Genomic DNA, 21,020 nt, shown 5'->3' with positions numbered 1-21,020 from the left:
CCTGTCTTCAGCAAAGCATTACCAGAGCATGAAGCAAAAGGCCACACACTCCCAGCACCGTGAGGAGGATTAGCTGCTGGGGGGGCTTCCTGCGGACAGGCTTTGCTGTCAGCTGTCCCCAGGTGAACCTCTGGGAGAGCTCTTTACTGCCTGACCCTGCCCAGGTGTACCCCACGACCACGTGCAGTACCTCTGGCAGGTATTGATATAACCCTGGCTTCCTGCTTTTCCAGCACAGGCTGTTGCCTCCAGCATTCTCCTCTCCTCCAGAGATCATTTAGAAAGCCTGGATCCAAACCCAGACTAGACTCCCTCCCTTTGGGATACACCACAGGGAGAACTTCTGCTGTAGCCTCTTCAAAAAACAAACCAAACCCTGCTGCTTCTTCTAGGTGTTAGGACAGCATCACCACCAGCCTTCCCCCACCGCTAGAGTTTAGCAACCAGTTGCACACAGCGCGTGACTCACTCTCCACCAGCTTCTCCAGCCGATACCCACTCTTCTCTGTTCAACTCCAGCAACTGTAGGGCAGGTCCCTGCTTTCACAAGGAAAAGGACAACCAGCGTGGCGATACTGCAAAGGACAAACCCTGTAACAGCTTGTACCTTTGCTTTTCAGCCTGTAGTGGGTTGTTTACAACACTCTCCAATTTCTGTGAAGTAATACTTAACATTTATTGAGCATGCTTGAGCCCATGGATGAAACATACCGCTTGAGTCATCTTCCGCCTGTCGCAGCATCTGCCAGAGACCAGCCAGTCATTAGGTTGCTGGTTGCCACACATCTCCCGGGACAGCCATTCCCCCTTCTACAGCATCTTCAACTGCTGACATGGGGCCAAGCCCCAATGACAGACAAGGTCACTGCAGCCTTCAAAACCAGTGGGCTACGACGGTGGGTGAGAGAAGTCAGCCTAAACAAGGAAAACACTTCAAATGCCAGTTACGGTATGAGGTGACAAACATCTATTTGTTCCTAGGTTATACCCTATGAAGTGTGACTGTCATCACCCAGTTCACCTTCCTGCCCTCACTGCAGCTGGTGTTAATCCAAGAATGATTCTCTTAGGCTTTTAAGTGGTGTTTATCCTACAGCACCTCCCAGCAGCACTGGAGAGACAGCTGACAGCTCGCCAAGCTCACAAGGACTGGAAAGCATCTGTATTTCAGACACATCAATATGTCTCAAAAGCAATCAGAAATTGTGACCAGTCACCGAGGCTTGACCACAGCTTGGTCCCTTTGTGCCCAACTCCTGTGGAGGCGCTGCGATTTTTAAAATGCAGCCTTCACAGGAAAACCACCCTCCAAAATTTGGTCATGACAGCCAAGCCCTTAAAGCATCTTCTGTTTTGTACTGAGAAGGGCAAAGGAAAGAGGGGGCTGCAGGTATTGGTTTTAAAACCGCTGCCAGCTCAAAACGCCCCACTGACCTTCAGTGGGGACCATGGAATATCTGCTCTGGTTTAAACTGCTAATTGGTACCTGAAACAAAAGGCAGTAGGAAATCGGTGCCAGAAAATAAAAACTGTACTTGCCTATGCTCTTTGCAGGAGGCGTGTGAAGTGCTCGACACCAGCGCAGCACCACGGGGGGCAAGGCCATCTTTTCAGCTGCTTTCAGCTCCTCTCAACCTGCATGCCGGGACAAGCGGCTCCGACTCCAACTCGCCAGTTCTGACGGCTTCCCACACGGCCACCTCGGTACAGTGATTCGTGCCACATGGCAAAGAGTTCACTGCAGGCACTTTTATACATCACACATGCATATATACAGACATACTGAGCACCATCATTTTTTTACATTCCACCAGAGAGAAAAGTAATTCTTCAGGGTCAAGCAGGGGAAAGGCGCTGCCAGTTGTGGTCTCCGCCGAAGCGAAGATCCTTGGATGAATACTGAAGCATGCTGCACTAAGTGCTGTGCAGCGACAAATATTTGATACTAGAAGTAAGTAATCCCATGAGTGACTACTGTCAGTTTAAGTGGACAGCAGCATAATGCATCGTGGCATTCACCATTAAGCCAACCCTGAGAAGCCACAGCAAGGCATGAGCTAGACCTGCACTTGAATCTGAGTGCTCTCACCATGATCAAGAATATTTGCCCACTCTCCTCTGCTGAAAATTCCAGAAGAACAAAGGATTATTTGAGGGCAATGTTTTAAACCTAAATGTGATGCAGTACGAAAATCCCTTTGTGTAAAAGCTGAAGGAGGATATAAAAAGCTCCAAGAGAGAGACTGGTGCTGCCACTCTTGTTAGTTCTAGGATATACTGTTTCTTTCCCGATCATGAATAATTTTCTGCGAAACCTGTGTCGGAGTAAGTCCTCTTGCACATCGAATGCCAGCAGCCCTGGGGCCAACACCCCCCCACCCCCCCAAAACTGTAGCAGCTTGAAACAGTTCAGCACTTGGTACCCTGCACCTACAGAGCATTTTGAAAATCAGAGCAGTGTGGATTGGCTTTTTAAGGCCAGGGTTATTCTTCCAGGAACAGCAGCCTGAGGCCACCTTCCCCAGAGATGGATCCCACCAGCCCACTAGGCTTGTGTGTCCCAGGACAATGTTTGTCACCCTGGGTGCCAGCTGACAGCAGGCACGCTGGTTATGCCTGACAGCCTCTGGTCAGTGAGTGCACACAAACAGCCCACTCCCAGGGGCTGTCCCGTCTGCGTAGGGCTGACTGGAGTTGAGGTCTCTAGCTGGGAATCGCACTTCGCACCAGCCTTGCTCAAGCCTGTTCCTTGCACCAGCCACCAGGTCCACGCAGAGGAAAGGCTGCCTGAAATGTGGCCCATATTAAACTGAGCTTGTATACTCCCGGCTGCTAGCAGTGCTGCATTCAGCTGGGTGAAACCAGGGCAAACTAGCCCTCCCTGCATGGCTCTGCACTGGCGCTTGCACTGCCAGTCCCTTCTACAAAACCTGTATGAGAACCAATATAAGCGGTACAGATGAGCAGGGTCTGGAAGCAGCCAAATTGTACTTGGTGCAGCAGAAACCAGGAGACCTGAGCCGTGTCCACCCACTCCTACCCGCAGTCTCCCTGCAGAGCAGCAGTCGTACTGATGCCTGGAAAGAGTTCCTTAAAGGTTCCTCACATTTGGCTGCTGAGCAAGCCAAGAACGGCTGGTAATCAGCAACACCACTGAGCTGGGGTAGTAGACAGAAATCCAGATGGAGGAAAGCCCATTGCTCATAGCAATTCACAAATGAAAAGAAAGCTGGTTTTTTAGAATTTATTTATTCCTGAAAGTGTACAACCAGAATATAAAAAAATTCCTTGGTGAAAGCAAAACAGAAAAGGGTAGGAAATGGAGTGTAAAGTGTAAAACATTCACATGTTCCAGGGGAAGAAGCCTCCAGAGACAGAAGTTGGAGACTCCTCAAGCTTGTAAGTTAAGGTCATATTTCTATTTTACAGAAACTTCCTATAGTGGATCCATAAGTTATCTCATTGTGACTCATAACTCGAAGGAATGGGTTTCTAGATTGTTCTCTTCAAGAACCCAATTACTTCAAGTGCATCACACCAGTAAATGAAATCAGTGTGCTGCTTTATTTATTATTAGGCATTTGTTTTGCCTTATGGTGACTGCATTATAGCTGCCACAAATATGCAAACCAGCTGAATTAAACCAGCACACTTTCTCGAACATTTCCAATCTCTCTAAGCCTTGGTACTTTGCATGTTCTCCAATACCTGGATTTTTCTGACTAATGAACTCTTCCATTTGCTGGAAAATACTGAATGCAATTAGTACTTCAGTGCTGTGCCTAGCAGCTGAGCACTGTAAAACAGCCTGGTGCCTGGCAGAAGAACTAGAAAACTGAAAGATAAAAGGGAGATTTACACACACTCCCACCAAGGCCTGCTGCAGAATTTAATTGGCAAGGTTAGCAATAAAGGGGCTGCAGAAAGAACCACCAAGGTTATGGCCCCAGTGCAAGTCACAAAGCCGTAACAAGTTATGATTCCCAGGCTTAAAAATTGGAAATTATATTTGGTTCCTCACCTCGTACTCCCCCATGCCAAGCTGCACAATGTGCTCTGATCAAGTCAGTCTATTCCTTTGCTCTTCTCAGTCCAGCTTTTATCTCTTCAAGGGGAGATACAAATCACTCCATCCAACCCTTCTGCAATTTCATCCAGCCTCTGTCTGCACTCTTCCTGCAGCTGTTTCAGCTCTCTCTCCAGGCTGGCCTCTCTCATCTGCAGGTCTCTGATCACCTCTGTAGCACTGACAGCTGAAACAGGCTCCTTAGATACAGACCTACTGAAGCCCGTTTTGCTGGCAGGATGTTTGCTTCTGAACACCAGTCTGCACAAACCATGCATCTTATTTTTTGTTGGAGCACAAAGGCACGTAAGATCTAGCAGTTTTAGTTCAGCACTCTCCTGTATCTTTTTAGCAGCAGTAGAGAACCCCTCCTTCTGTAGTTCTTCTTCTCTTATTTTCACCTGCAGAGAGAAGAGAGAAAAAAAAGGGAGGGAGGGAAGAGTATGGTAGATTTCTGTGAAAAAATCCTCCCGCCAGGAAACAAAACAAAATATCATGTTTGGGCTAGCATGTACCAAAGAGAAGAGAGCCAACTGCTAGTATAAACCTAAGTGCGTGGCAGTGAAAACTGAATTAAGCTAACATGTGCTTTCTATCAGGTACCAGCCTCAGCGACCAAAAAGCTGCCTGTAGCCATTTGTTTGCAGATTCACAGTCTACCAGCCCCTCCACTGATGACTAATATACAAGGGCTCTGCACACTTCCCTCTTACCGAGGAGTGGGTGGTTTGACTTCAAAGCAAAACACATGGAACAAAAAGGGAGATCCAGCAGAGTGACCTTCATCACCGTTGTGCTTTAAGCCACCATGCTGTCATAACAGATTAATTGCCTCATGATTAACAGTATTACTTCAGTTTGCAAATGCTTTCGGTACTTGGCAATGCTAAAAAGTAGGGATGACAACTGTAAGCTAGAAATTCCTTAATTCTCAATTCTCATTATGGGGTTACAAAATAGAGAAAGGAAAATAATGGAGCAGAGACAAAGAACTAGAGGCTAAGACCAAAATGAGTACCAGGCAGCACACTTTCACTGAAGATAGGGCCCAATAAAACAAAGCTTCTCTTGTGACAGAATCACAGTCTGAGTGATAAAAGCCATTGTGTACACTGGGATTTCTCCAAAGCATTTGATTTCATATTCTCTAACAATTTGATTTGAAGAACTTGCAAGATGGTAATTGCCTTGCCAATTTTACTAGTGGATTAAACATGAATTAAGTGACTCATCTAAAACTATAGTTGTCGGTGAGGAAACATCCATAAGGAGAGGTGCCCTGCTAAGTCCTTCAGGGAAACTGTTCTTGGTCCAATGGCATTTTCCATTTCTGCTACGGCAACAAGCTGCCAAACCAGCTCAGCCAAAAAGCAGCAGTTTCAAAAAAGCGATGCCGCCTCTGCAACCTGCACAAATCCCAGAGCTCTCCTGGAACTTGTGCACAGTTCTGGAGTTTGTGCTTCAAAAAAACACAGGGAAACAGAGAACAGGATTCAAAGGCAGGTCACCCAATGACTCACAGCCCAGAAAACAAGCCTTATAGTATGAAACATCAAGAGCTCAAACTAATCCATTCATGGAGACACATATATAATTTGTTTTAGATCCTAAAAGAAAGTGGTGAGAGACCAAACTCTGCCCACAAAGCCGTAAGAAGATCAAATGGATGAAAATCTGAGTTAGATACTCAGCTTCAGAATAAGACATTGTTTCCTACTGTGAGGATAATGAACCGTGAAATGCTTCATTGCAGCTCCAGGGATGAATCCTTTGGCCAAAGCTCAGCTCAGGTCAAGCTCAGTGCTAATGACACCCCCCTTCCAGCCTTGAAACTGCTCTGCAACCCTCCTCTCCCTGGCTGTGGGTGAAGCTGAACAACTCCTCGGGGCTTAAATCTGCATTGAGATATTGGTGTCTCACATATTAGGGCTTTGACAAGTTCGCTGTAAAGTCAGGGATACGTTAGCATCTCTCTGAAGCACCAGAGATCAATCAGAGCTCAAAGCACCAGCTGCAAGGACAAGAGTCCTAAGGTAGCAAAGCCCCCCCGCCTTTGCCACTGTAGAGCAACAACCGCTCAGGGTCAAACCAGCTGCCGTATCTGGAGAAAAAAGGATTCCCCCCCCCCCCATAGATCAGTAGGGAGGGTTTCACTACTGAAACAAATTCAGATGCTTATGACATACAGGGGACCAAACTTATGTTCTCTTACGGTGTGAAACACGCAGGCATGGGGGCTGCAGTCACAGTTAAATTTCCCCACTGACACCAACTTCACCAGGGCTTCACTCATCCCACATCTTTTTGCAGAGTATCTTCGTGAGTTTTGCAGCCAAGCAATTAATCCTCTCAACAGTCTTCTGATGCGTTATTCTTCCCCCCACCCCCACTCAAAAAAAGATTAAGAAAATCAATCAAATCAGAAAAGGAGTAAATTTCTCTGAATTTTCCCTAACACATTAAAGGCTTTATCGATGCAGAACCATCTGTTAAAGGAGACCTCTGTTGATTAAGGCATGTGAATAGAGAGTTGAAGCCAACAGAAGTCTATCTTTGCCCTTGTCCAAGAACCTAGGGTCCCTCTTTATCATAATCCCCAAGGAATCCCAGGACATCCCTCTCTGGCTGCTGGCTACAAGAATATCTGAGGCCAAATTCTCCAACACCACTTTTGAAGAAACAAAACTGAAAAAATAAATAGATTCAATGTTATCTGGTCTCCCCACTCCCAGTGAATAAATGGAAAATTATGTTTGCACAAAGTGGATTTAACACTGGAATCCAGGATGGGGGAAAAAAAAAAATATCACTCAGCAAACAGAGCCCACAATGGTTTTTATTTTTTACATTACACTCAGGCAGAATACTAGTAGGGCTGTATAAAGGTATTCCTAATGAAACATAGGTTTTCATACTCTCCAACAGCCAAAATTGGAGAATTTTATTGTCTATTGTGCAGGACACATAATGGAAGAGCATGCTCCTCTCAGGACTAAGTGCACTGAGTTCTAACTCATAGCAATAGCAGGAACAGGAATTACTACGCTGAAGCAGGAGCAGCTGTAAGGACAAGCACAACAGCTTTGCAGTTCAGCACTCGGGGAAGCAGAAATATAACAAATTCTGACATCCGAGTATCAGAAGGGCACTGCACACGCTATCTTCTGTAAAGAGAACTAATATTTCCTGGGACAACATTAGATAAATTTAACAGGGGAAATTTTCAGAGTAATGAATATGAAATAAGAGAACAAGTTTACCAAAGCGCTCTTTATTTCGTATCAGCACAATCTGGAGCTGGAAAGCTAGCTCCAGGTTCCTTTTTCCAGTGTTCCTCCTGGTAAGCTCTGCAACCTATGTATGTCCACAGATACTCTGATTGTGGTTTGTAGATTTCAATAGCTAAAAATCTCTGAGGGATACCCTCAAGTAATATTCTTTATTCTTCACATCCTGAACACTTGTGAAAATACTCAATAACCTCTTCCTGTACGGTTAATTGATGCTCTTTAACAGCTTGCTGTCTCCCATTAGTCAGCACACAATGATTATTCTACACTGCAAAACAATCTCAGCAGACCACTTTGTATTAAACAAACATATTGTAATTAGGAACCTCAGCATTTTGTGCCTGCCCAATCTCCATCCCACAGCTCTGCCTTTCAGTCTCAATCTAGCAGCTGGAAGGTGAATTCCCAATTAGGTGCATAGTGCCGTCTGACAGCCACTGCACATCCTCTCTGAATCAGTACAACATCATCGTTTCCACTTCCACAGAACCAACCTCATACCAAAGGGATCCCATGCATTTTGCGAAAAACCACAACAAACGTTGACAGAATCAACTGATGAAGAATCAACATCTTCCAACTGAAACATACCCTGCTCTGCAGCGAGTGCTGATCTGGTTAGCTGTTCACAACAGCACAACGGAGCAGTCACTCACAGGCACTGTAACTGAGTTCATGGAAGCACGCCGTCCCTCTACACGCTCCAGGGTCAGTGTACCCTACCAGGTTTCACACTCTCAAGACTTTGATAAGCTAGCAAGAACCTCCCATGGCACACAAGTGTCCTCATCAGCCTTATGAGGGCTGCAGATGGACAGATGCCATGAGTGTACACTGAGGCAAATACTCCTACTGGGTTCCTTGTAGCTCTTCACCTCACCATGTCACCAACCACTGTTTGGGACAGGACAGTGGCCAAACTGCCCCAAGTGCTCCTAGATTGTTTCCATCAAAATAACTCAAGTCTACCAAAAGACCACCCTAGGTTTTCAAAAGGTAATTAAAAGCTAAAGGGCAAACTAGAATAATTTTCATGTGCTAAGCAGAAGCCAATGAGCTAGTGTAGTTGCAGACTGGAGTACAGCATCTTAAATCACAGACTGAAAAGGGACCGAAGTGACAGATAGCCTGTGCTGCCCTTCCCAAACGTGGCACAGTGTGAAGGGTTGCAGTGTGCACAGACGCTGCTGGCAGATTCACACGCAGGAATATGCCAAGTACTAAGCGCTAGAATAAAACAGATCTCTTCAACGTCGGCTGGAGGGTGGGCAGAGGAGACAGGTGGCCTCCAGTTCCTGACATGGCAGAATTAATCCAGGCAAGACATCCCTGAAGTGTGGAAAGGATTTCCCACCTCCCCAGAGACAGTGCCAACACCGATGCTGCATTTCCAAAAATGTTCAGGCTGAAAACGGCCCAGCCAAAACGGAAAAAGAGTTGGAAAGGGGCAGTGAGGTGAGGCATATCCAAAAAAAAGGCTGAGCAGGTACCTTGGCTCCATCCCCTCCATGGAGGATTAACTTACGCACTGATGCACAAGAGAGACTTCAAGCCAGCAAATGCCTACATACATGACTAACTTCTCCAGCACTTCCTCATCCCCACTTTCTCTGAAATGTCTTCTAACTGAAGATACTACTGGCTGTTCTTTTCATCCAGACAGCTATCTCAGCTGTTTTCAGTCACGGGAACCTTCTGGTGCTAAACAAATTTTATACCGATGAGTTCAATGGGCAAATCATGGAAAAGGTAATGTGTCACACATTTTAATAAACAAGCTGCCTTCCAGTTTCTTTGCATGTTTCACAGTTTGGAGGCCAGAACAGTATTACGCAAATTCACCTCCTCTAGGCATGTGCTAATTCTGTCGCATCGACAGTCCCAGTCTTTCAGTTGCCCATCATGGGGAGGTCTACTTTATCAACTGCTTAGATGACCTACACATGTAGCTCATTTGATCTCTCCTCAAAGAGGAGACCTTCCAGCCCTTCATAATTACCACTGTGGTTTCCTCAGCTCCCTCACATTTGCCTGCACCTTGCTGGCAACAAGCTTCCCAGAGCCTTATGTCTCATTCTGTATGGCTCAAACATCCCCAAGAGGCTAATCTAACTCAGAATTTTAACAGCTCACTAATGAAAAGTGCAGTAAAAATATTCACAAAACGGTTCTTTTTCTGCTAAGAAGCAAGCTGGATGCAAACATATTTGGAAAGAATTTTACCAACATGCAAGACATGCCAAGGAGGTGCTATGACGTCTAGATAACCACATCACGTTATTTAAATCATTCCCAGCAATGACCTAACAAAAGTGACAATCTTCCAAATACTGGAAGTCAACATTCAGCTTGTTAAAACTTCACACGTCAACCTGAAAGCCTCGGAAAACAAATGAATGCTCTGCCTCTCAGTTACATACTTGAAGGAAGCCACTAGCTAAAGAGGAAGTTTAAAATGCAGCAGGAGTATTTCCATTTTATGATCGCGTTGTTGCCAGCTTCGAGTAAGGAGCAGCAAACCAAATTGTTGGAGTTCCTTTTGAAGTGGATGATAAAGACCAGAATCATGTCATTATACTTAAATCACAGTCTCTTCAACTTCTTCTAGGAGTTTTGTAGAAATGGCTGTAATGACAGTATTGTTCAGAAAAACAAACTACACAAGCCTAGAAATGGCACATTTTCTGCCTTCAGTCCTATCTGTCCACTCATTCTCTCTTGTATTTCTCTTACAAATAGGGACAGGCCCCCATATGCATACAGCATGAAATACAAATTATTCTTGCCATTCTATACAGATGCTACAAACTGCGATGCCTGCCTTTGCTGGAAAACACAGTGCAGCCTGCTCCTTTGTTCTCTGAGTCACAAGGAACAAAACAGAAAAATCTCAGATCTTGTCTTTTTGGATTCGGGAATGAAAGGAAATTAGGTAATATAAATGGATGCAATATGCAAGCCACCAAGTCATACTGCCTTTGCTATCATGGCATAATCACCCAACACCTTTCATAAACTCATCTGGTTCCTCTGAAAATGCCAAACAGCATTTGACTTGCAGAATTCTTTTATTCCTAAGCTCATTTCCAAGCTTTATTTTAAAGCTACCACATCTAAGATGGCCCTCTGTACCTGGGGAGTTGAAAAGGGTGCAGTGAAATAGTACATGCTTGGAAATGTATGATGAATGAGGGGCCAGACTGCAGAAATAGAAAAGACCTGCCAGGTCAGATGGTGCACTCACCTGCCTGGCTCCAAATGGCTCTCCAGCACACCACAATATCCCAAGCACGAGCCCTAAGAGATGTTCTCCAGGCTAGAGGAGCTGCCCAGAGCTCTCAGTCTCCATGTATAATGAGCAGACTCCCAATCAACAGACAAGCACGAATTATAGATAAAGATCTATAAGTAAAAAATGAAAGCAGGACAAGCACGGGGATACTGGCATCGCTCAGAGACTGCCAGCATGGATGCTACGCAGAAATCCTGACAGCTGAGTGCTGGAAACCAGGCGTGGCAAATTAAGGCTAGTTTAGGAATTTTAAGTTTCCAGACTGGATTCCAGATCAGTCCAGGGGCTGAACCTTGCAAACGCTTGTCTTTAATCAGTACAAGCCTGAATAACACTTCATAAATGATCGTTATTTATACCTTTTCCTGTCTTAGTTTATATCTAGGGTTTATCCCACCACCGCCACCTCCCACCCCCTGAGAAAAACCTTACAGAACTGCAATTCCAGCTGACAGTCTATCTGGGATACAGAAAACAGGACAGAGAGGGATTTGCAGTCTACTTTTAAGAAAGCTCTCCTTGTCAGCACCAAGTACACAAGGGAAGAGAGCAAAATAAAATAATAAGCAAAAAGTATCAATAACACAGAAGGGGGAAAAGCAGAGTCCACTATAAGCACAGCATAAAGATCTGCAAGCATTAAATAGAAGTGGAATAAAATAAAAATAGCCACAGGGATAGGGATCCCACAATTCCCACCCACAACCTCTTTGTGCTCCTATACAACAATTTCCTGGCTATACAATATGCATTCTGTACCTTGCTGCACACAGAGCAGCACTGAAAAACACGCACCATGGCCTGTTTGTGAAAGAAGATCCCCAAGCAGAGTTTGTTTCAAACATCATTAGAGGTAGCAAGAACTGAACAAGCCAACACTGTTGCTGTCCATGTTTGTCACTGTTTTCTGTATAGAACTGAACAGTTATGAATAACCCAAGTGTTTTGTGTGCTTGTGTGTCCCCAAAGGCATAAAAATAAACCCTTTTTCACACATAAGTATGGCAAGGGCTTTACACTTCTGTAACAATAAACAAGTAATAGTTTGGCTAGGGGGCCAGTTTCTTTTAACAAAAGTGTTTGTTTGTTTGGTTTTTTTTTGAACAATCATGGTTACGTGTATGACAAATGTTTTCCTTCCATAGCTATAGACAGTGACCCATTCAGCCTCAGAGAAGCAGAGAAAGGCACCATTTCAAGGGATGCTGTGAATGCCAAAGTGATGGAAAACTCGGATCCTGCAGCTCCTACTTCTGGGAATAATTAGTGAGCAGGGGGGAACAGGACCCTGCAGAGCCTACGAAGAACAGTGACTTCCAAGAAAAGCAGACCCCCAACCTTCAGAAAAACACCTAAAGGCATTTACTGCTTATAAAAAAAACAACAACACAAATTAAAGCAAAAGCAATATCTGCAATCAGCTGTTCTGCAAACAATACAACACTGAGTAAGCAGGTGTTTTACTATAAAAAAAACCCCGACTAATTTCAAATTCATGTCTTATACTAACTTGCCCAAATGCAATTTCAAACCTCCAAGAAAGTTATAGAGTTAGTACTGCAGCTCTATAAAACTTGTCTCATTGAATCAAGCTTCTTTGCTGTAAGCTTTCAAGGTTTTTAATTTTCTGCAGCAATTTCTACACACTGAAGAGTAACCAGTTAAAAACGCTGGAAACCATCATTTTCTATTTTAATAGCTGAACACTTCCCACACTGTCCTGCCTAAATGAGGTCTCTTTCTTCTTGTGAGATCCTTGATTGTACACAAAGAGACTTGATGTTCTTCTGAAATAGCCCATTTAATAGCAATGCTCATGCATTTATGGATTTAAAGTCATAAACTGTTTGATTAGCCTAACCTAACCACAAAGCACAGGCTACAGTATCTCACCTAGCAATTTCTGCGGTGTTCTACTACATTTTAGTGAGTTACAGGGTCTCTTTTAGAAACATACAATTTTGGTATTTTAAACACAGGATCTAGCAGTTTAAGAAATTACGCTTATCACTGTGTTATCTCAGCAGTGAAATGTATTTATGGTTAAAAATATGCCCCTTTTCAGTGAGTCCCACCTCAGCCACTGGGTCTTCTTATACTATCTTTCACCTAAAGTCTTACACCCTCAGAACTGCACTTCTGTCTCAGAACTTGCAGAACGTGATCCAGTTATAACATTCCCTTGGTTAAATCATGCTTTTCTGACCTCTCAGGAAGCCAGATCAAGTAATTCCTTTATTACCCTTCCTTTAATCCTTTCCAACCTCTCAACCATTTTCCAGTTGCAATGGTGGTGTAAGTGGGGCCAGCACATTTAATTAAGCTCTGAACTGTGATCTGTATCTTATCTGTAATTTTATGACCAGTAGCTGACAGCAACACCTAGCTGCCAATAACCTAACAACTTTTCCATGACCCATTACCATTACCTTCTATTTCATAAGGACGTGAAATGGAAAGGTTTGCACATACCCAAAATCTGATGCTGTAGGCAGATCAAACCGGTTTGAGGTACATGCATGGGGGTTTCTTATTAAACCCAAACCCCAGCAATAGTAAGAAACTTAAATAATTTCTTTTGGCTTAACAATTATAGCAGCTAGAGAAAAATGTCACCTTAAATAATAATTTCTAACATTCATTATTATAGTTCAACAAGAGGAAAAATCTTAGGCCTTTGCCATTGGTGGTGAATAAATGAAAGGGGTGATCCCAAAGTAATATTAATAAAGGGCATTATTTGTACCATAAACTATGAAGACATTTTAGAAGGGTTGTAAAGCTGAGCTACAGCAACTGACAGAAGATGTAATTATACAAGCAGCTGCATTCCAAACTTCGCTGGGATTCGCAATTTCCTGCAATTAGAGAGGAATGTATGCATCTCCATCTTATGCATTTTAAAGACTTTCACTATTCAAAATGCTAGCTCCTGGGCCCACCCTATTGTCATTCCAAAACAAACTGACAGGGAAGCCACAGAGAGGCAACTACATATTTTATCTAGGAATAGAAAGTCATCTTTTAACTGGGGGAGGAGTCCTCTGAGGAAAAACTCTAGTTTTAATACCAGGAACGCACATAGGTGCATCCAACAGGCACTGCTGCTCTGTGCTTCCTTTTATCACACATTGAATACTGCGCTTTGCAAGCCTCCAGAACAACATCCACGCTGTCCTCCAATGGAAAGCTTTTAGATGGTGAGGAAGCACAGTAATTGAAAGTTAGAAGTTAATTAAAGCATTAGAATGAGATAATTTCATAAAAAAGACTGACCTGATCTTGACTGAATGGATAACATATCTGTTGGCTTTGTTTGGTTTGGGGGTTGTGTTGGGGGTTTTCTTGTTTGTTTTGGGGTTGTTTTTTTTAAAAGATAATTGAATGGATCTGTATTTAGACTTCTGTATCTAAATACCACATTGATAGGAGTCAGAAAAATCAGTTTAGCTTAAGATAAAGGAAAAAGGATATAGGTTTAAGAAACAGGAAAAGAACAACATAAAAGATTTTTCAGGGTCTTTACCAGGAAAACACAAAATATACCTCCAAATATTAACACAAAGCACAAAAGCACATGACTGATAAAACCACTGCCTGTTTGCTGAGCCTACAAATATATCTATCACACAGGCAAAGCAAAAGAGAAATTAATCCTCTTAGGCCTAAAAGCAACTGAACTCTGTGACTGCTGTGCTATGAGCCCGTGTGAGCAGACCTGCTTACAGCAAGGGCTTCACCCGGCTCTCCTCATGTGACAGAACTACGCTGGATCCTGCCATTGAAGAGATGCACAGAGAGGCAGCTGCTTCAAGGACAGCCTTTGGGTTGGATTGCTGAAGGACATATCCGAGGCAAACAGCCCAGAACGAAGGCAGCTAGGCTAAAAGCCTCAGGAGATACATCCCTTTTCCACAAAGCTACAAAAAAAGTTTCTTGTCATATGGATATTTTCTGAAATCTCTGTTCCTGAGGTTTTGGCATGAGTAATTTGCTTTTCCAGTGGTTAAAGCTCAAAGAAAAAAAAAAACCAAAACAGGTGGGAGTCAGAAATATAATGTGATTATTGTATTGCAGCAACTCTGTGGGAAGAACCAGCCAGGGACAAGTCTTAAAATAATAAATGGTCTTCAAAGAAATCAGTAATTTCTGCATTACCTCTATTCAGGTAAAAAGGATGTCAGTGATGCCAGTACAAAAAGAGCAGACGTGAAGCAACAGCAACAGCATACAACAAGATGGCCCAGAATCACCGTGCTCTGGAGCCAGGAGCTTATCTAAACCTCTTCAGCTACTTCCCAAGAAGATATGCAACCTGGCCACCCAGTATGGTCCTGCTGCTCTCAGGAGGGTGGGATAACTCCAGGCAGGAGCGTCACACTTGCAGATACTTTACCATTGACTATAAGGAGACACAGTTCAGACTTGTGAAGGTCCAAATGCTACACAATTCCCAATGCACACCACAGGGAATAAGAGATAATACCTATCTCCTCCTCCAAATTATAAGTCTTCAGCATTCTACAGTAATAAAAAAAAATACCATTCCAACAGCCCAGCCTTTTATAATGAATTTCTTTTTAACTGCAGTTTTATCTCTATAGACTTTTCAAAATCTTTGAATTAGAAGATCACACAAATTAATGCACTAATAGGCACATACTGAAAATATACGATATGAAAACCAGGGTATGTCAGTGTAAGTAATTTAGACACTTGCAAAAAGGCTGCAGTGCTACTTTGAAAAAGACCCTGACAACTACAAATTACAAAGGAAGGCAACAGACATGTATTGCTTCATATAATAAATTGCTCACTTATTTTTCAATTTGTTCTTCCAAACTTTTATCTTGGGCAGCAGAGACAAACACTGATGATGTATCATCTCAGATCTAAGTGGCTTGCAGAGGCTTGGAGGGTCCCACTTTGTGTTCAGCAGAGCTTTATCACTGTGCAACATGAAAGCAGCCACTTTCACTAGGAACAGAGTGCTGCTTGTGACTTGCACTTCCCTGTATTGCCCTGCTCTAGGAGAACAGGATTGAAACAAATTCAAACAGTAGTTCCTGTATACACAGCCAAACAATGGAACGTTTATACAAACACTCCTAGAACACACAGATGAGAGAAAGGTATTACTACCTAGTCATACAAATTTTCAGGAAAAGGTCTTTCTTAAGCAAAAATTAGTAGGAAAATGAAAACAAAAATGAAAAACCCATAACCACAACTTTTAGGGAATTTCTTCACCCCAAAACTGGTTTAGTTTTCAGTTAGAAAACACTCCCCTGTCCCCTCCAGGGGCTTTGCATGACTCCTGCAGAACCTCCACCAGCACCCAGCCCTGCAGCTCTTCTCCCTGCTTTTGGGGGAGGCAGGAATGGTGCACCCAGAGCAGCAAAGGTCACTCCAGCAGCCCAGCCTATCCACAACTATGGCATGAGGAGGCAAAGGAAGTTTTAACTTTCAGCTGGAGAACAGTCTACATAAAGCATTTTCAGAGTTTCAGTGAAAAAGCAGACCTTATCTAATGCCACTACTCTTAAAATACATTCAGCAGTTTATTAGCTCACAGTTTTGACAGTGAGTAGCAGCTGTAGGTGGATGTGGAACTGCCTGAATGGTCACTGTGACTCTTGCAGCAAAGGCTGGGTCCTATGGCTAGCCTGCAAAAACGGGGGGGGGGGGGGGGGGGGGGCGGCGAGAACAAACAGCTCTCAGGGCTTTGAGAGAGCTGACGAAATGAAGAATTAAAAGTCAAAATTCTGAGCTCAGTAGTGTGCTAAAGCTTCATTTAGATGCATTTCTGGCTGGGAAGAAGAGATGTGACAACACTAAATTACAGATACACTTTTATGTCAGCTCTTCTACAAGTACAAGGGACAGACACAGAAATGAGTTGGATGCTTTTTTCTCTTACGATCAAGTACACTCAATTTCAGGGCAGACAACTGAGAGAACAAGGCCAAGGTTTTAAGGAAAAAAAAAGCCGTTTCAGGTTAAGCTTTGAATGCATGAATGCAAACAGGCCTTCTAAAAGCACCTCTATCAACTTACCTAAAAATCAGGTAGTACTGCAAAGTATGCAATGCTGCTAATTCCTACTGTCAGAGGAAGAACCTGTCCCAACAGTCTGCCTGGAGCTGTAAAGCAAGTCAGATACCTCCTGGAAGTTAGTGTCCCCAAAACCCTCTCTGAAAGGTTCTGTAAAACACAGTAACAGTGTTTCAGGTAGAGCTGCTCTGAAAAACAGCCACTGGCTATGGTGTTTAATATGGCTTCTGTCAGCCAGAATTAGCTATGTTCCCAAAATACTGCCCTTGTGGAGGACAACATTTGTTGCAGTGGCTCACCGCTTGCAAGAGAGTCTCGTAATCCAGCAACCTTGTGGTCACCTCAAATCCCACCCATCAGCCTCCAAGCTTTTCCCATTCAAAAAGACAGAGGCAATGCTGGGACCTGCAATCTTATATACCTTGCACATCTGAGCCCTACAGGCATTCCTCATCTTCATCCCTGTTTTACTGTGCATTTTAACTGTGAGAACCTAAGTACTATACTTATTTCTTTAAAATGCACTAAAACATTTACAGTGGCTGCAAAACACGTTCTCTCATTGGAATAGGGTTTTTTACAGTTTATTGTTAAATAAAGCTCATCTAAAATTTGAGTATAATTCTTCAGCTGCATTTACTACATGTTTCATTGCCTTGGTCAGTATCCAACATCTTGGCAAATAATGTGAGTAAAATATTAAAACGAGTTATTGATTATACTTGAACTGATCCTGTCACCTGAGCAAACATTCTGTATCTCGACAAAGGAAGGGAAAACCGCATCTTTTGGAAAGCAAGAAAAACTTTCACCCACGCTTACTTCAAATCCCAGAGTTCTGCATACAGAACAGGAGACGGCACGCAAGTTTTTAATGTTTCTCTCTTCCCTAAGGAGCCTGGAGTCTTTTAGAATACATAAGCCCCGCAAAAAATGTCAGGCTAGGTAATTTATTTTCAGTTACAGTTTTTGTGTGTTTGAAATCAGTTTGCTGATGTAGCAACTGGTACACAGAGTCTCTCCATCTCTCACACAGTTCAGCACTCATTCAGCAATCTCACAGCAAGTTGCATCTGCAAATGCAGAATAAATACTTATCTTTTTCATCTCCCTGTATGCTGCAAGCTTAACTGACTATTCAAGTCTGACCAACCTGCACAGAGTTCTCAGAAGCAAGATTCTCTCAAAAGTGTCCCGGCTCTGCTTACCTGCAGTAACTTTCCACATGCATGCCAGTTTTAAACCAGAGTAACTAGGGGCTTCAGGTCTAACACAAATGCAAGATCCTGCTGTTCAGAGAACCAATGCATGAAGGTGGTTTCTTTCCTCCTTCCAGCACAAGAGAGAGCACACTGCCCTCCAGGAACAATCACTTGCATCTCCACAGGCACTTACCAAAAGCAAGCAGCCTCAGATCTCCTGCTAGGGATATTGACGAGTGACAAAAACCAATGTAAGAAAATACAGGGGCAAAAAGCGAAAAGAAGCATTAGGATCTTACTTCCTACTGTTTACAGCAGATGCGTGCTTTCTAATAACCTAAATCTGCTAATACCATGGCAATTCCATCAGCAACAAATTTAATCCTACATTTAACTAAATAAGAACTACACATAAAAGGCATTAGCCTTGTCTGTCCTTGCCATCCTCCTGCCCATGTCCTCCATTGCTCCTTTTGATGGATGTTTCTGTTGATCTCTCTGGGTCTGCGCCCCTTACCCCAGGCATCCGGGTCCAGCCAACCCAGCCAACCATGCATTTCCAAAAGCTACTTCTCTGGCCTTGCTAGTTCTTCAATTTCTTTTTGCATGAAAAGCTCTACTGACAGCTGCTCAGTGCTCCAGATGGAGGTTTGCAAACACAAAGTGGAACACAGACACACTCTGGGACTGGGGAAGGGGCAGCGGAAGGGAACGTGCTGACTGAGGAAATAGATCGGCACAGAACTGTTCCCTACCACTCCTCCGCTTCCTGCACCCCAGACAGCCTGGATAATTAACTACTCGCTACACTAACATCTTCATATTAGCAGAAAGCCCAAAGAACTAGAATGAACAGCAGAAATAGCAAAAATGCAATGTGAATAGTCTGCTTTAAAAAGTGAGCTATGAGAGTTCTTCTGTGAGAGCTCAGCTGTCCCTTTGCCACAATTCCTGGGTTTAAGGCAGCAGAAACACAACCCAGCCCCGCACCGGTGCAGGGAGGAACACAGCACACCAGGAGCCAGTCCAGCCCCCACCAGTGCTCCTCAGCATTCACACAGTGCAGAAAACAATGAGCCTTCTTATTTCCCTCACCCACATGCATACACTGCACCAAGTTTTTATTTTCATGCAGGTTAGTCACATAGCCACTGCTAGTGCTTGGTGGCCATGCTACGAGGGTACCCACAGCTCCTCCTGCTCCCCTCCAGTTCCTTATGAGGCATATAGAAAAAAAACTGTGGAAGTGTACTTGTTCGGGTAGATAAAATTCAACTCAACTTCAGTAAGAAAAACAAAAAAAAAAAAACCAACCCAAACCAGAAGGATGTAGGACTATGTTTCAGCATCAGCCTCTGGAGCTGCTTCCCTACTTCAAATAGTAAAGCCTTACACCAAAGTGCATCAAAAATGATTCAGTCTTTTATAAATGTAAGATCCTTACAAAAAAAAAAAAATCCCCTTTTATTAGACTCTACAAGGTTTCCAGCAGTGTGCTGTGATGAGCTGGTAGTGGCAAAAAGTCTGAGTGAAGCACAGGACTCTTGGGATGGAATGAAAGCCTCTCTACATTTCAGTCCCCACCATCTGCACTTGATGGGGTGTCCCAGACCATTCCTGCCACCACCACTGACCACCCCTGCACCTACCCTCTCCCTACCAAGAGAAAACAAAACATCCTTGTCCCATACAGCCCCTTCCCAACACATTAAAATTCCAAAGGGCATTTCTTTTGAAACGGGCAGCCTTGCATCCCCTCAGCCCTACCAAGGACGCAGGTGCAATGGTTTGGGAACGTCAGAGGTTACTGAACAGAAGGGGAGGTGACTGATCAGGAGAAAAACACAGAAATAAAGACAAAATGCAGGTTTCAGCATGCTCTTCCACCATCATTACAACCTCTTGAAGCGTCGGCTCTGGGTACTCCAGGCATAACATGAGCCAAGCACGCAAGCACAGCCACCACCATTTCTAGAGAGGACTGTGGTGTGGAAATCACGTATTTAAGCTCAGATTAATGGCTCTAAACCTTTCTGGGCCACGCTTAACAGGGGCATGCATGAGCAAGCTCCATCCCATCATACTGCCATCTCAGAGGCATCTGGCTTGCTTTCAAATGCTAGTCAACACAGAGGATCACAAAATACAATACCCCAAATTTAACAAAAGCCCAGTATGGTGTGAGCATTTATGTGATGAAAACTGAAATGATCACCATTTGAAGTCAAATACTCTGCATTCCAGCTTGTGGATGCCAAATGTTTAAACAGACTGAAATCAAATCCCCCTTTCAAATAGAGAGGTAAATAACAGGGAATATTCAGAAAGGAAAAAAGCAAACAAGCAAACAAGTTCTCTTGTGGAATTAGGAGATTTCATCTTTTACAGTTAAGTTTGTTTCTAAGAGGAGAAACATTTTTAAAGCTTAACTATTTCACTCAACTTTTTGATCATTTACAAATCCCCGAAGTGTCAAAGAAATGGTAATTATTTGGCCAGTACTGCATGGAAAAGAACAAAGCTAACAATAAGAAAGCCACATATTCAGATCACACCTCTGTCATATGCCTTTTCTCCTCCAAGATACTGAACACATTGCTGCCTAGAGATGGATATCAGTTAAAATGTCGCATTAATCAGGGTTTCACAAATCACCCAAATCCCATGGCAACATTCAGATGTCTTCTAGTGAATGTCCCTGAAAGCGGAAATGGTTTCAGGGTCATTCTAAGCACATAACCAAAGAAAGAGCAGAGGCAGGCAGAAACAAACAAAAAAAAATAAGGAAAGAAAGAAAGAAAGAAGCAAAAGAAAAGGAGCAAAATAAGTTGCTGAATTTTAAAAAACTTTGATAATTTTAACTACCAGAATCACAGTGTGCAAATGATCAAGCTTGCAACAAATAGACACATAAACCCTAACCCCACATCCTGAATAACAAGCAGCTGTGTACAGCGGTACAAACCAGGCACTGTGGCACAGCAACGACTGTAACACACCTGAAATATTTCTATCCAAAATAAATCAATCCATCGCAAGTGAGAGACTTCCAGATTTTCAAGCCCAAGCCACAGCCTTAGAGCACAACCAACTCTTCTTCAGCCATCCCTGACAGA

General features: G+C 43.5%; 1 protein-coding gene across 4 annotated transcripts in view; it reads right to left on the bottom strand.

Annotated features, from left to right (window-relative positions):
• Positions 1 to 3,589: 3,589 nt before the first annotated feature.
• TEDC1 (tubulin epsilon and delta complex 1) overlaps positions 3,590 to 21,020 on the bottom strand; it is a 73,175-nt gene continuing 55,744 nt past the window's right edge. For all 4 annotated transcript variants that reach the window (XM_040610467.1, XM_040610470.1, XM_040610468.1 and 1 more), the window contains one exon: positions 3,590 to 4,467. In XM_040610467.1, coding sequence (XP_040466401.1) covers positions 4,108 to 4,467 — 360 coding nt within the window. In that variant the 3' untranslated portion in view covers positions 3,590 to 4,107. The remainder of the gene's footprint in view (positions 4,468 to 21,020) is intronic.

This window comes from Falco naumanni, chromosome 11 (genome assembly GCF_017639655.2).
Source record: "Falco naumanni isolate bFalNau1 chromosome 11, bFalNau1.pat, whole genome shotgun sequence".
In the NCBI taxonomy this organism is placed as follows: Eukaryota; Metazoa; Chordata; class Aves; order Falconiformes; family Falconidae; genus Falco; species Falco naumanni.
This window is presented reverse-complemented; position numbering and strand designations above follow the sequence as displayed.